Source organism: Vulpes vulpes, chromosome 13 (assembly GCF_048418805.1).
Source record: "Vulpes vulpes isolate BD-2025 chromosome 13, VulVul3, whole genome shotgun sequence".
Classification (NCBI taxonomy): domain Eukaryota; kingdom Metazoa; phylum Chordata; class Mammalia; order Carnivora; family Canidae; genus Vulpes; species Vulpes vulpes.
In genome coordinates, this window is record NC_132792.1 from 95409985 (window position 1) to 95425058 (window position 15074).

At 43.1% G+C, this 15074-nt stretch overlaps 1 protein-coding gene across 18 annotated transcripts in view; it reads right to left on the reverse strand.

Annotated features, from left to right (window-relative positions):
- Window positions 1-15074, reverse strand: part of TMEM241 (transmembrane protein 241) — a 123565-nt gene that overhangs the window by 65242 nt on the left and 43249 nt on the right. For 17 of the 18 annotated variants that reach the window (XR_011996752.1, XR_003236183.2, XR_011996750.1 and 14 more), the window contains 2 exons: window positions 9530-9607; window positions 1002-1027 (listed from right to left, as the gene is read on the reverse strand). Coding sequence is in view for 14 of the 18 variants with exons in the window: in XM_072735087.1 (XP_072591188.1) it covers window positions 1002-1027; window positions 9530-9607 (104 nt within the window). In the remaining 4 variants the exon portion in view is untranslated. The remainder of the gene's footprint in view (window positions 1-1001; window positions 1028-9529; window positions 9608-15074) is intronic. The other variant, XM_072735083.1, reaches the window with a different exon arrangement.

A 15074-nucleotide genomic window follows, 5' to 3' on the forward strand; every position in this document is an offset into this window, starting at 1 on the left:
CCTAATAGATTTGGTGTCTGCGTAGAGTAGAAGACTGTATCGGATATAGGATGCTTCCTCATTCACAGGCAATGAATGTTAGAGGTCCTCTCAAACAGCCCCTTGAGGCTGATAGGACATGGGGGACTGCCAGGTGTGAGACAGCACTTGGTTTCCCACCAACCTTGGCTTTGAGCAATACATGATTATATCAGGTATTAGTGGGTTTTAATTCCTCTCTTTAACACCTGCTAATCTTTTAAACGAGAGGGTAAGTCCTGAGAGTGTTATGTTTTGTTTTGTTTTGTTTTTTTCCGCAAGTAGCAGCCTGTAATAAAGCAAAATAAGAGACTGGATGAAAGCCCAGAAATATCTGAAACAAAAAGTCCTAAATCCATGTGTCAACGCATTTCTGTTGGTTCTCTATCTTCAGGACTGAGCTTCAGAGCTATGGCAGAGGAGGCAGGTAGCAGCCAGAGAACAGGGTTACAGGTCAGCACACCGAGGGCCCAGGGACCTGCCTGAGAGTCCAGCCCAGCTCATGGTTCCGCCCCGGGGACCAGGCTCAAAGGGCAATGAAGCCTGCCCTTAGTCACTCTGCTGTGGCCCAAGATCACGACTCAGATCTCTGACCTTGCAGGCAGTGCTTTTCCCACCATAGGAATCATAAAGACTCAATAAATTGCAAACATTATTTTAAAAGTTTGAAGTCATTTTCCATGTTTTCCATTGTCCTTCTCCCATCAGTATTGCACAATTCTTAGTGAAGTTTTGGGCATCAGTGATGAAATCTACAGATTATTTTCCCCTTAGGAACAGAATATTTCAGGGAAGAAAACCAGTGAAAGAAAGAGATAGTAAAATTTAGAATAAGACACAAAATGGGGGAATGTAGCTGTTGATAACAAATTCTGTCAAATCTCAAATAGGAATCTTAACAGTTTATCATCAACATTTAAAATCAGGTTAAATCTTCTATTTTAGAGGGCTTTGGGTTTTGCTTTCTTTTTCTTTAAACTTACCTACAGATCTTTTCAGGAGAAGTTTTCTGTATGAAAAAAAAAGAGACATATAGTTAGTCTTAAAAATTCTCTTTTCCCCTTAAATAAAATACTTAGATCAAGAGGCAAATAAATTTCGAGTAAGCTTATTGGGGGCTTAAGAGCGGGCTGCACCTCAGTATTTTTTGAGGCTTTTCCTGGTTGGACCACATGAAGGATGACTCAGAGGCCAAGTTGAGTCACTTGGGCAAAGCACTCTGGGTGTGCAATTTTACTACCCTCACCTCTGGAACTGTGTTTACTCACAAAACACCAAAATGATGCCAGGGCCAAGCCTTCAAATATCTCACACACCAAGAAAGGGAGAGAGAGCAATTGATGTGACCTGTGTAAGAAGACAATTCAAGCTCTCATTCAACTTCTATTCCAGTCCATCTCCTTACATTTGCCTTTCACTAATCCAGCTCTGACTCTCAGCAGTGCTGTAAGCTCTCTGGGATGATGTATAAATGAAGAAACAGGAAAAAGGAGAAGGGAAATCTCTCTCTCTCACTGCTAGAGAGAGAGAAAGGGCGGATTGGGGAAATCAAAATTTGGCATTCTAAAACTCCCCGAAATGAAGAAATTCTAATGAGGACCCTACCTTTATCCTCTCCTTTTTATTAGTCATTTTAAGGGAATGAGTTCTTTGCACTCAGGTATAAAGTTCTAGCAGGAAGAAGCAAGATTTTTCTATATTTGATAGAAGAAATAACAGATTAATTTTGGACATTTCAAAAGGATTACTTTGCTAATTGGGGACAAACTACAGTGCTTTGATACCAGTTCATGAAAGTGAAGTATGAACATATTGTTTAAAAATGAAACACTCTTGGGACACCTGGGTGGCTCAGTGGTTGAGTGTCTGCCTTTGGCTCGGAGCATGATCCCGGGATCCAGGATCGGGTCCCGCATCGGGCTCCTTGCATGGAGCCTGCTTCTCCCTCTGCCTATATCTCTGCTCTCTCTCTCTCTCTCTCTCTCTCTCTCTCATGAATAAATAAATAAAATCTTTTTAAAAAATCATATTAAAAAAATGAAGCACTCAGAAGGTACAAACTTCCAGTGACTAGAGTCTGTATTGTAGATTTGAAAGTTGCTAAGGGAGTAGATCTTGAAAGTACTCATTACAAGGAAAAAAATTTATAACTACATATGGTAATTGATGTTAACTAGACCTATTGTGATCATTTTGCAAGATACACAAATATCAAGCCATTATGCTGGACACCTGAAACGAATATAATGTCAATCATATTTCAATTTTTTAAAAATGTGAAGCACTGACAAACATGGTTTGCTATAAAGGCTATCTTCAGTTTTCATGCATTACTAAATAATCTAGTTTGCCCTTGTTTTAATAAATAGATCATGTTTGTGAGCAAAGTAGTGGCTTGCATCTTTAGATCCTTAAATCTTATCTATGTGGAATCCGCCTCAGCTGGCCATGCCAACCTTGACTCCACTGCCACCTGGTGGGGGACACATCCCTTCAGTACAGGAAGGATGACCCAAAAAGGTGACCTGACTCTGGGCACCTGGAGAATTGCCCTATCACAGGAAAATGTGTCACTGAAAGATTCTGGGCTAAATGTAATCAACATATCAACAATTTGGCGGAAAAATAGGAACAGACAGGATAGAGATGAAAAGCATGGCCCAGCTGTTCCATGAGTAGTAACACGTGCATCCAGCAACTGTCTGGGGACTTCTGTCACAGGGCAGCAAATCAATACAGAGCTCGAGACAGTTCACTCATTCCACAGAGAAGAGACTGCTTTTTTATTTGAAACGCCTCTGGCCCGAGGAGCCAGAACCTGAGATGCAGAGATTAGAACAAGCAATAAATGCATTAGGGAGCCTCTGCTTCCCAGGACTCCACAAACAACTGAGGAGTTAATGTCTGGTGTTCACCTTTTGAGGCTCCTCTGTCCAAAAGCCACCCAGTGATAAGTCCTCATGATGTCTCAGTGTTCTGAATGAGTCAGTATAACTTCTCAAAAGTCACATCGCCAAAAAGAACAATAAACAACTAATATTACCGGAGGTCAGCTAACTTACTCTGAGGACTCCCTACTCTATGCCAGTGTTGTTCTAAGCCTCTACATGTACTGACTTATTTCATTATGGGTTATTTAAGTCTCAGGATGTGCAAGAGATGCAGACACCAAAGCATTGAGAAAGTAGTAAAGTTGCCCAAGCTCACAGGGTTTGGGCTCAGGTGATCTAGCTCCGGAGCCTGATCCTTTACGATGCTATTCTGACACCAGCAGCCTGCCAATCCTGCAGTGACACCTGCCAGCCCTTTCAGACTACTACCTTCATTTGCTGCTTCCTCTGCCTGCCTGGAATGCCCTTTCTCCCTGCACTTTGAATCCTACCATCCACGGGACAGGGTTCAAATTTTGCCTCCTGGCCTTTCCAAGCAGACTCTCCATCTACCCCGTACCCTTGTTCCAACCCATATGGCATTCTATGAACATCACAGAATGTGTTTACATGTTGGTTCCTCCATTTACCTGAGTTCTGTGAGGATGATCAATGTGTCGTGTATATCTCCATAGCTGTAGGCCTAGCCAGATGCTTGATATATAGCGTAGATTTAGTCAATGTTGAACAAATGAAAACAAAAGAATGAATAGCAGCATTCTAATGTTTAACTGTGACAAGTATATCTGCAAGGTAACGGGACTAATTTCACAAGGCACACATTATCTTATAGTCAAACTATGTGTGTGCGTGTGATTGCACATGCATGTACAAAGAATCATGGATGGTGACAACGAACCACGGTTCCAATTAGAGTTTATCCTTATAACCTGGGAACAAGGTCATGAGGAGGTCAACTTTCCTCTCCAGAGTTGAGTCTGGTAAAACCTGACACATAATAGACAAAAGAGGCCTCACTATGAGTCACAGGCAAAGGCTAAGAAGTGTCATACAGTTGTGTTCCTAGTAATATCTGGTCACCTTGTCGAAGCTCCAGGCTAAAGGATCAGGAAAGTGAATCATATGGGAATAGATCACAGCCAATCTTCATCACATCAATGCCAACCTACTAGAAACCACCTACAAGTCTATAAACAGGAAAACACATCATGTTCCATGTGGAGTGGAATGAGGACACAAATAGAGATTCCTGACAAATCGATAAACAGAAAATAGAATATATTATGTCATTTGTGTATGTCTATATACGTGTACTGAAAAAAAGTTTGATAGAACATAGTAGTATCATATGCGAAGTAGGATCACAGTTGATTTGAGACGTTTTTCCTCTGCATGTTCTACAACTTATTATAGTTTATTACATTCTTAAGGAAAGAAAAGTCTTTAAAAATGACTAAATAGGTATATAATTCATGCAACTGTTTCCTAATTTGCCCTGACAAGAAAGGATATTGTTTATAAAAAAAATAATCAACAAATCTAAAAGATAACCAATTGTATAGGAGAAGATACTAGCAAATGACATATATCTGATAAAGGATTTAGTATCTAAAATATATAAAGAACTTCTACAACTCGGGGATCCCTGGGTGGCACAGCGGTTTGGTGCCTGCCTTTGGCCCAGGGCGCGATCCTGGAGACCCGGGATCGAATCCCACATCGGGCTCCCAGTGCATGGAGCCTGCTTCTCCCTCTGCCTGTGTCTCTGCCTCTCTCTCTCTCTGTGACTATCATAAATAAATAAAAATTAAAAAAAAAAAAAAAAAGAACTTCTACAACTCAACACCCCAAAAACAAATAATCTGATTAAAAATGGACAGAAGTCGGGGCACCTGGGTGACTCAGTCAGTTAAGCATCTGCCTTCATGATTAGGTCACAATCTCAGAGTCCTAGGATCAAGCCCTGAGTGGGGCTCCCTGATCAGCAGGGAGTCAGCTTCTTCCTCTACCCCTCCCTCACTCGTGTGTGCATGTGCTCATGCACACATACACTCACTGTCTCAAGTAAATAAAGAAAATCTTTAAAAAGAAATGAACAGAAGTCATGGACAGACATTTCTCCAAAGAAGACATATAGACAGCCATACAGACACATGAAAAGATGCTCAACATCACTCATCATCAGGGAAATGCAAATCAAAACTACAATGAAGTATCACCTCACACTTGTCAGAATGGCTAAAGTCAAAAACACAAGAAGCAATGGGGCTGGCAAGGATGTGGAGAAAAAGGAGTCCTTGTGCATCACTGGTGGGAATGCAGACTGGTGCAGGCATTGTGGAAAACAGTATGGAGGTTCCTCAAAAAGTTAAAAATAGAATTACTCTATGATCCAGTAATTCTACTACTGGGTATTTACCCAAAAATATGAAAACACTAACTCAAAAAGATATATATCTTTATAAACCCTGATGTTTATAGCAGCATTATTAACAATAGCCAAATTATGGAAGCACCCTAAGTGTCCCAGTAGATGAATGGATAAAGAAGTGGTATATATACAGAAAGGAATATTCCTCTGTCAAAGAAAAGAATGAAATCTTGCCATTTGCAACAACATGGATGCAGCTAGAGAGTATAATGCTAAGTGAAATAAGTCAGGGAATGACAAATACCATATGTATAATTTAAGAAACAAACATAGCAAAAATATAAAGCAGAAAGCAGACTCGTAACTATAGAGAAGAAACTGATGGTTACCAGAGGGGAGGTGGGTGGGGGGACGGGGAAATAGGTGAAGGAGATGAAGAGTACACTGATCATGATGAGCACTGAGTAAGGTACAGAATTGTTGAATCACTATATTTAATATCTGAAACTAATATAACATGCTATGTTCACTATACTGGAATTAAAATTTTTAAAAAGAGAAATGATGTTTAGTGTTGGGAATGAAATGGAGATGAAGATTCAAAATATTTTGGTATTTATCATCCAATTTATTCTTCCAAGGACAGGTCCTCTCAGCCTGAAAGTCTACCCCCTGGTCTCTGCCTGATGGAAATAGCTCTGAGGATGCTCTAACCCTATTTCCTACTCTACCTCACCTATGTGACCCGACTTATCCATCAGGAAACAGTACCCTGTTGAGATGCCTGGATCTCTTCTCCAGATCCAATAAATCTTCATTTTTCAATTCACACACAAAAGCCTAAGTCTCCAAGAACCTCAGCAGCTCTTGGTGAGTTTCTGAACCTCAGTGATTAGTTAGTGAATATTCGGCTTGGCAGCAGTTCTAGGGCAGGACTCTGGAGCTATGAAGACAACAACCATATGGTCCCTGCCAAGAGGGGGCTTAGAGGAAGCAGGCAGAGACCCAGAGAAACTCCCACCTAAGGTTCAATGAACCTGAGTATAAAATCTCTCATTCTTTATATATTACTAAGAAAGAAAGCATTTGACCAGGGCATTCCACTGATTGTAGAACCATCACAACTGTAGGTAATGAAAATTTTTTTAACGTGAGAAAAAGCAGCACGTGTTAGAATTGATGAAATACGGAAATCACAAGATGGTGTGATAAAAAAAAAAAAAGGTTAGAGAGTGGTGCTCATGCTCCTTGAGGTGTCGGGAAGGCTCCAATTGCATGCAGACCAGCCTAAAAGACTGAGAGCCTCCCTCGTGAGACCTTGAGAGTCACAGAGTCCCCTCTCACCTCCTGCATTCCTGTCCCTTCCAGAGACAGTTCCAGAGACAGTAAATCTGATCAGTCTCTCTGGGCTTTCACACCCAACCCTGGCCTCCCACTGCACTCAGCACACCCCCCAAATTCCTAGCTCAGCCTCAAAGACTTGTCCTAAGTCTCCAGCCTCATCCCTAGGCAACCTCTCTCTTTCTTACCAAGCTCCAGCCACACTAGCCCGAAGTGACTCCTGCCAAGTCCCTTCCTACATCTGGTCCTTTGCATCTCCTGCTTCCTCTCCCCAGGAGCCCTCCCCTTAACCCCACCTGCTGAACTCCTGCTCACCCTTTGTCTGTGTTTATTTTTTTTTAAGATTTTATTTATTTATTTGAGTGACAGAGAGAGAGAGTGCACAAGAGCATGAGCAGGGGAGGTGCAAAGGGAGACATGGACTCCCTGCTGAGCAGGGAGCCCAATGTGAGGCTCAGTCCCAGGATCCTGAGATTATGATCTGAGCTGAAGCCAGATGCTTAACTGACTGAGCCACCCAGGTGCCCCCTTTATCTGTGTTTAAATGTCACTTCCCCATAGTGGCCTCTCTGGCCATATAATCCAGCAGAGGAGTGTCATATTTGTGTCTCCTTTGCTCAGCTGATGCTCCATAAGAGTTGCCCAGAGCAGTAAGACCATGCCCTTCCCTCACTACTGTAGGCCTACAGCCTGCCACGGTGGGCAGTACACAGGTACATAAAAATACTCAGAATGAATGAAGAGTGCTTATAAGAGGTTCTCTGACCAATCAGAGGAAAGAAAACATCATGACATGGTCTAGGAAAAATAAGAAGTTTGGTTGTGGCTGGATTTTCTAAAACCCAAGAGGTGTATGGCATCTAGGTGGTTATGGGCTTTGCAGCCTCCATGGAGGTCATGAGCACTCCCCCATGTACATGGGGGGACATGATTGGATCAGTTTCAAAAGGTCACTTGGATGCAATGTGGAGGAAGGTGAGCGTGGGGAGAGGCAGAGGCAGGAAAACCAGCCAGGCACTACCACACATCTGGCAGGTGAAGGCAGGTGATGGTGCACACAGAACACAATAACTATGTAAGCCAGGACTGCTCACCCCAGGCCCTACTTGGCTGCCCAAGGGCTCAGGGGAGCAAGATCTCATTTGACCCCTGAAAAACAGATGAGGGCCTGAACCAAGGTGGCAGCAGAGTGGGAATGGAGAGGTGGGGACAGATTCAGAAATAGGGTGTGTGTGTGGGAAGACCAGACCGGGGCTCTAAGGGGATCCCAGTGTTTCTGCCATGGGTGGTGATGACCAGGATGAGGATCACCAAGCAACAAGCAGGTTGCAAAAACAGAGCAGTTTGTTTGGTCCCTTTGCATTTCATGTCCCCGGGGAGCAGGTATGTGGAGAGCCAGAGGCAGCAGCAGGCAATGCGGATGTGAGTTCAAGAGAGAGGCCCAGGCTGGAGATGGGACACAGGAGTCACCAGTGAACTGAAGGCGGATGGTGGAGGAGGCTGCCCAGAGAGTGTGTGCTTGGGAGCAAAGGGCTCCTGACACAGAGCCCCCGGAGAGCCCGCGGGGTAGACGAATGAAAGAGGAGGAGGAGCCAGACACTGGGGAAGAGAACCAGCAGGTCGAGGGGGCCAAGAGACTCCAGGAAAGGCAGCAATGAACCTGGCGATGAACGGTATAAAAGGCCAACAGTGGTGGAAATGCACTTATAAGTGACCTCAGGCAGAGCAGCTTTGGGGTGACGGTATAGGCAGAAGCAGGAGCAGCTTGGAGGTAAGAGGGACACAAGGCCATGGGCAGCTCCGAACCCAGCCCTCCCTCAGGCGTGGTGCTGGGCCAGGGCAAGGATGTGGCAGGGCGGAGGTGCAGGTGTGCTCAGGCAAGGGAGTCAGCTGGCGTGCCTGGCCAGTGTTGGTTTGGGACACGCAGCCTTCAGAGCCAGGTTAGTGTGAGTGGGTCTCCCAGGGTCTGCTCTCTCCTCAGTGGACTGGGAACACTGAGAGTGTCTACAGGCTGAGGAAAGAAAAGCTGCAGAGAGGGAGAGAGGTTAACTCTGCAGGACAGAAGAGGTAATCCATGCAGCTGCCTGCGAGCAGCAGGTAGGGATGACAGGGTACCCGGGTGTGCGGAGTGGTCCCAGCCATGGGAAGGACACCTCTCTCCCCTGCACACTTACAAGTGAGCTGTCTGAATGGCCACCTAGCCTCTCTAGTTGAAGAGTTCCCAATTTTTTAAATGAAACCATTTCAAATGGGCAGGTGTTAGAAAGAAAGAAATCTCTAAAGAGGAACCAAATTAAAACCACCACTAATAAGGTTAATAAACATAGCAAACACATACAGAGAACCTACCATGCACCAGAAACTGCTGGAAGCACTTAACACGTGTGCCTTACTGTGTCCTCCCAACAACTGTATGAGCTGGGTGTCATTACTACCCGCTTTTCCCAGAAGGAGGTGAAGACACTTGCTCCAACTGATGTGACCCAGAGCTGGGCTTGGGAAGAAAAGGCAGTTCCCCCAGGGCAGGCTACTGCTCTCAGCACCCTATGTGAAGCTCTGCCATATATTCCCTGGTGGCCCTGGGATTAGCTGCGGGTGGGAATGCTGCCTCCCAGGCCCCACACCTCAGCCTGAGGTAAATTCCTCCTTGTATCCCAAAGTGATTGCTGTGCCCTGACCTGCGGCCGAGGGCCGTTCAGATCAACAAGCATTCCCACGTATGTTTGGTGATGTGAAAGGATGTCGAAAACACGATCCTTGAAATTAGTGACGACTGCCAGGCAGTCTTGACCACTGTCAGGAAACAGATGGCAGGAAAAGGTAGACACTAATTTGGGCCATAAAACAAGCTGCACCTTTGAAATTTAAAGCAAGGGAAGCGAAACTAGCATTTTGCATTATCATTTACCTCTTTCCGAAAACACTTCTGGTGCCCACAGATGATAACTTCAGCTACATTATGCAAAGTGAGAAACACAGGAATGGCCTGAAAGAAAACAGAATGTAATAAGCATGAAAATGTTTTCTTTGATCCCGTAATTACATAATACTTGATTTCTGCTTAAAAATAAAGATCCGTGGGAACTTTTGGCATTCACATATACAATCCTCTCCAGCAAAAACTCTTCTGCGTGGATGAGCGCTCTCTGTTGTAATATTATTCTTGGCGTGGTGGATGTAGAGGCCCAACACATATTTATTAAGCACCTACTGTGTGTCAGGCACCAAGCCAGGTGCAGGAAACACAGCTTGTGCAAAAGGTGGATCTATGATAGGGAGACTGTCCCTATCAGGTAAGAGCTCTCATGAGATACACCAAGGGGCACACCTACCCTAGCCCAGGGAGAGCAAGCCTTCAGGAAGGAAATGAAGTCCATAGGCTAAATGAGAACGGAATGACAAACTGGAGTGAGCCAAACAGCACAAGGAGGCAGAGGGTACTGCAGGCAGAGGAACACACAAGAGCAGGGGTGAGAGTGAATAGGGGTGGGGGTGCAGCTGAGCGGTGGACTGTAAAGAGAGAAGCCGGAGAGAGGAAGGTGGAGAGGTCATCAAGACACATCACAGAGTCAAGACAGCACCAACAGCCAAGAAGCCCCTGAAGAGTTGTAAGGCAGTGACGTGATTTGATCTGCATGTTGAAAGGAACTTGGTAGTAGAGGGCAGAAGGCAGAGATGGTACAAAAGTTTAGCAGAGTAGCAGACTGAAAGATGCCTCACCCCCAAATGACAGTCACACACTAATCCCTGGGACAGGTGAATGTCACCTTACAGGGCAAAAAGGGATCTTTGCAATTGCAATTAAGAACCCTGGGATGAGGAGTTTGCCCCAGGTAATCTGGGTAGGTCCTTAAAGCAAACACATGTATTTTTAAGAGAAAGACAGAGTCTGACACACACAGAGGAGGAGGCGACAGGTGACAGACGTGATCACAAAGCCAGAGAGACTGGAGTGCTGTGGCCACAAGCCAAGAAATGCCAGCAGCATCAGAAGCTACAGGAGCCAAGGAGGGGATCCTCAGAGCCACTGGAATGCAGTGTGGCCCTGCTGACACACCTTGATTGAGCACAGTAACACTGATTTCAGACTTCTGGCCTCCACAACTGGAGAGAGTAAGTTTCCACTGTTTTAAGCCTCTTGATATGTGGTAATTTGTTACAGAGGTCATGGGAAACTAACCCAAGGAATGCCAAGATGGCGGCCAGAACTTGGAAGTGGCACTGAAAATGGAGAGCATCCACATTAAGGAAATATTTAGGAAACTGAACTGGGGTAAATATTTGAATAACCAGGATCAACTGTGCACCAAGAAAAAAGGAGGGAGGGGAAAAGACATTTAAAAAATAACACTCCAGAGGGTTATTAAGGCATAAGAGCACCCATTACACGTTTACTATCACTGGGCTGTTTGCGAAGAGTGGCTTTCTCTCCTAATTTGATGGATAATCTTGACCCAGTGAGCAGGAAGGATTAAAGGGCACAGGATTTTGTTATTGTCTCTGCTGTTGATGATGGTTGATAATGTTTCCTGAAAAGCAGAAAAAGACCAAGAATAAGCTTGGGTTTTAGCATCAGAAGGGGCCAGTGAAGCAGGGCACTTATGCAAACCTTAGTTTGCTCCTCAGTATGGGGAGAACAATACCTACGACCCAGAGTACCTAGAAGGAATGATAGACATAGGTAAAGGACCTATATGAGTGGTTCGGGAGCACTGCATGAAAGGTCATCAGTATTGACGCGAAGCGCACCCTCAGCAGCCTCGACATAGGACCCTGGCAGAGAAATTGTTCCAGCTTGGAGGATCCACTTAAGATCATGCCGCTCGCTCGCCTACTTCCAGATGGATCTATTCTTTATCTTTTTGGAGGGTATATTTTTACCTTGTTTTTAAAACTTATAACTTTGTAGCTCTGCCCTATTTTAGTATTTTGTTCTAACTTGCACTGTTTTATTTCTTTTGGAGTTCTTGCCTTCCATTTTCCTGCCTTTGTAAGGTTTTCTAGTCTTAATTTATCTTTCCTTAAGAGTGCAACTCAAACTGTTTTTTCCTTTTAAAATGATACTTCATAAAAATAAATAAATAAATAATAACAAAATCATACTTTAATAAATAATCCAATTAAAAAATGGGCCGAAGACATGAACAGACATTTCTTCAAAGACCTGCAGACAGCCAAGAGACACATGAAAAGACACTCAACATCACTCATCGTCAGGGAAATGCAAGTCAAAACCAAGGTGAAAACAAAACAAAACAAAAACAAAAACAAACAAACAAAAAAAACCCAAGATGAGATATCATCCTGCACCTGTCAGAATGGCTAAACTCAAGAAGATAAGAAACAACAAGTGTTGGCAAGGATGTGGAGAAAAAGGAACCCCCATGCACTGTTGGTTTCCCACAGCCACTGTGGAAAACAGCACAGAAGTTCCTCAAAAAGTTAAAAATAGAATTATTCTATGATCCAGCAATCACATTCCTGGGTATTTACCCAAAGAACACAAAGACCCTAATTCAAAGGGGGACATGTACCCTGATGTGTATGGCAGTATTATTTACAATAGTCAAATTATGGAAGCAGCCAAATGCCCATTGATGGATAGATGAAGAAGAGATGATACACACTCACAAACACACACACACATATGGAATATTATTCAGCCATACCAACGAATGAAATCTTGCCATTTGCAACAACATGGATGGAGCTAGAGAGTACAGTGCTAAGCAAAATAAGTCAGAGAGACAAATACCATATGATTTTGCTCCCATGTGGAATTTAAGAAACAAAATAAAGGGAAAAAGAGGAAGAGACACAAACCTAGAAACAGACTTTTTTTTTTTTAAAGATTTTATTTATTTATTAATGAGAGACACACACAGAGGGGCAGAGACATAGACAGAGGGAGAAGCAGGCTGCCTGCAGGGACCCTGATGTGGGACTGGATTCCAGGACTGGGGATCACGCACTGAGCTGAAGGCAGACGCTCAACCACCGAGGCACCCAGGCGTCCTGAAACACTTTTAACTACAGAGAACACACTGATGGTTACCAGAGGAGGGGGGAGATAGGGGGACGGGGGAAACAGGTGATGGGGATTAAGGAGTGAACTTGGGGGTGAGCACTGGGTGATGTAAAGAACTGTTCAATCACTCTACTGTCCACCTGAAACTAATACAACATGGTATGTTAACCACACTGGAATTAAAATAAAAAAAAAAGAAGTGAAGTTAAAAAAAAAATCATACGTTATTTTTATTGTTTCCTAATTTTTCATTTATCTTTTGTGCTTTTTATTCCTCTTAAATTTTTATATTTTGTTTTTTTTTTTTTTTAATATTTATTTATCTATTCATGAGAGACATAGAGAGAGGCAGAGACACAGGCAGAGGGAAAAGCAAGCTCCATGCAGGGAGCCGGATGTGGGACTCGATCCCAGGACCCCAGGATCATACCCTGAGCCAAAGGCAGTCGCTCAACTGCTGAGCAACCCAAGCGTCCCAAATTTTTATATTTTGAATTCTTATGTCTTTTAAGATTGTTAAAGAGATCTTTTTTTAACTAGCTATATTCATTAGGCCTATGTTTGGCAAACTTAGGGCCTGGCCTTCCAGTTCTTGGCTTAAGGAGATAGCAAAGAAAATCTGGGACAAGTTAATTATGTGTACATGAAAATGAATAGAAAGGGTAACCCGAATGCTATTTGCTTAAAATTAAGACCTTTTAAAAAATGCTTTTGTCTCCTTGACTATAAAACCAGCAAGGAGACCAGATTTAGCCTTCCTCAAGGAGGCTAATTTTCTCAATTTTATAAACCATGACTAGGTTTTTCAATCTTCCTAGGCCCTGCTCTGATCACATTCTGGAAAAGGATCTATCAATACACACCAAATTGATTTTCAAGTACACTAAAGATAACTACCAACAATGTGTTGGACACAGTGCTAATTATTTTAATTACATTCTCTTATTTAAATCTCCTTCCAACAACTCATTTAGTGGGTGCTATTACCTTGATTTATAGACAAGTAACCTGATGCTTAAAAGATGAGGCAATTTGCTGAGTGCTCATGGCTAGTTCAGGGCCAGACCCTGGCTCCCATCCAGACTTTTCTAACTGCACAGCCCATGCCCCTAACCTCAATGCTATGATACCTCAATTACAGTAAGCCCCCAGGGTAATCTTCCTGGCCCTACAACTATCCAAAGTCCAGTAGGACTAGTGTGTTCCAAATCCTGCCAGTCTGCGTCCTCCAGTAAGAAAACTGGTATGATCTAAAATACATAAACTCGGGATCCCTGGGTGGCGCAGCAGTTTGGCGCCTGCCTTTGGCCCAGGGCGCGATCCTGGAGACCGGGGATCGAATCCCACGTCGGGCTTCCGGTGCATGGAGCCTGCTTCTCCCTCTGCCTGTGTCTCTGCCTCTCTCTCTCTCTCTGTGACTATCATAAAATTAAAAAAAAAAAAAATACATAAACTCTGAGGCACCTGGGTGACTCAGTGATTGAGCATCTGCGTTAGGCTCAGATCGTGATCCTGAGATGGAGTCTCACATCAGGCTCCTGCAGGAAGCCTGCTTCTCCTTCTGCCTATGTCTCTGCCTCTGTGTGTCTCTCATGAATAAATAAATAGATAAATAAAATAAAATGCACGAACTCTGAGTAAACTCTGTGACATGTTTTAAAAGATAGCTTCCATTTCTACCTTAAAAAAACTTAAATCTGGATTTCTCAAGCCATTTTTCTACTGAGAAGCTAGCAGGCTTTAGAAACAGTAATTCTATAATTGACCATCTCAGCCTCCATAGAGGTATACAAAAAACAATTAATGCAATTCACAAACTTTGATTACTGATTTTCCTCAGCCTCTAACTCTGTATAAGTCCCAGTCTGTGATCTATGCTATCAGTTCAGGAGACCCCCGAGTGACTGATTTTTTTAGAAAACCTGTCCTTTAAAAAAAAAAAGAAAATAAAAGAAACCTGCCGTTTATTATCTTATGGAGTGAGGTTCAGCAGGACTTAATTTTGTTGAATCAGACAAAAGTTCTGAGAAATTATAATAGCAATAATAGCTAAGATATACCGAATGCTTATTATGTGCTAGCTGCTGTTCTGCTTTTGCATATTTAATTGTCATAATAACTCTATGAGGTAGATACTATTAACATCCCCATTACGCAGACAAGAAAATGGAGGAATATATTCTGGTTCTCTTTTTTAACCCACCTCTTAATAATCTGAAAACCAGAAAAATCTATGAAAATCTATGAATCTATGAAAATCTATGAGAATCTATGAAAATCTATGTATTTGTTTGCTGCTAAATAGAACAGAAAAATAAGAGTTTTTCCACATTGTCAGGACGCTAGGAATGGCCTCAACAACAAAGGTCCTACCATCCTTCATCAGGAAAAATGGCCAAGATTACATAAAATGTAATTAATCAAA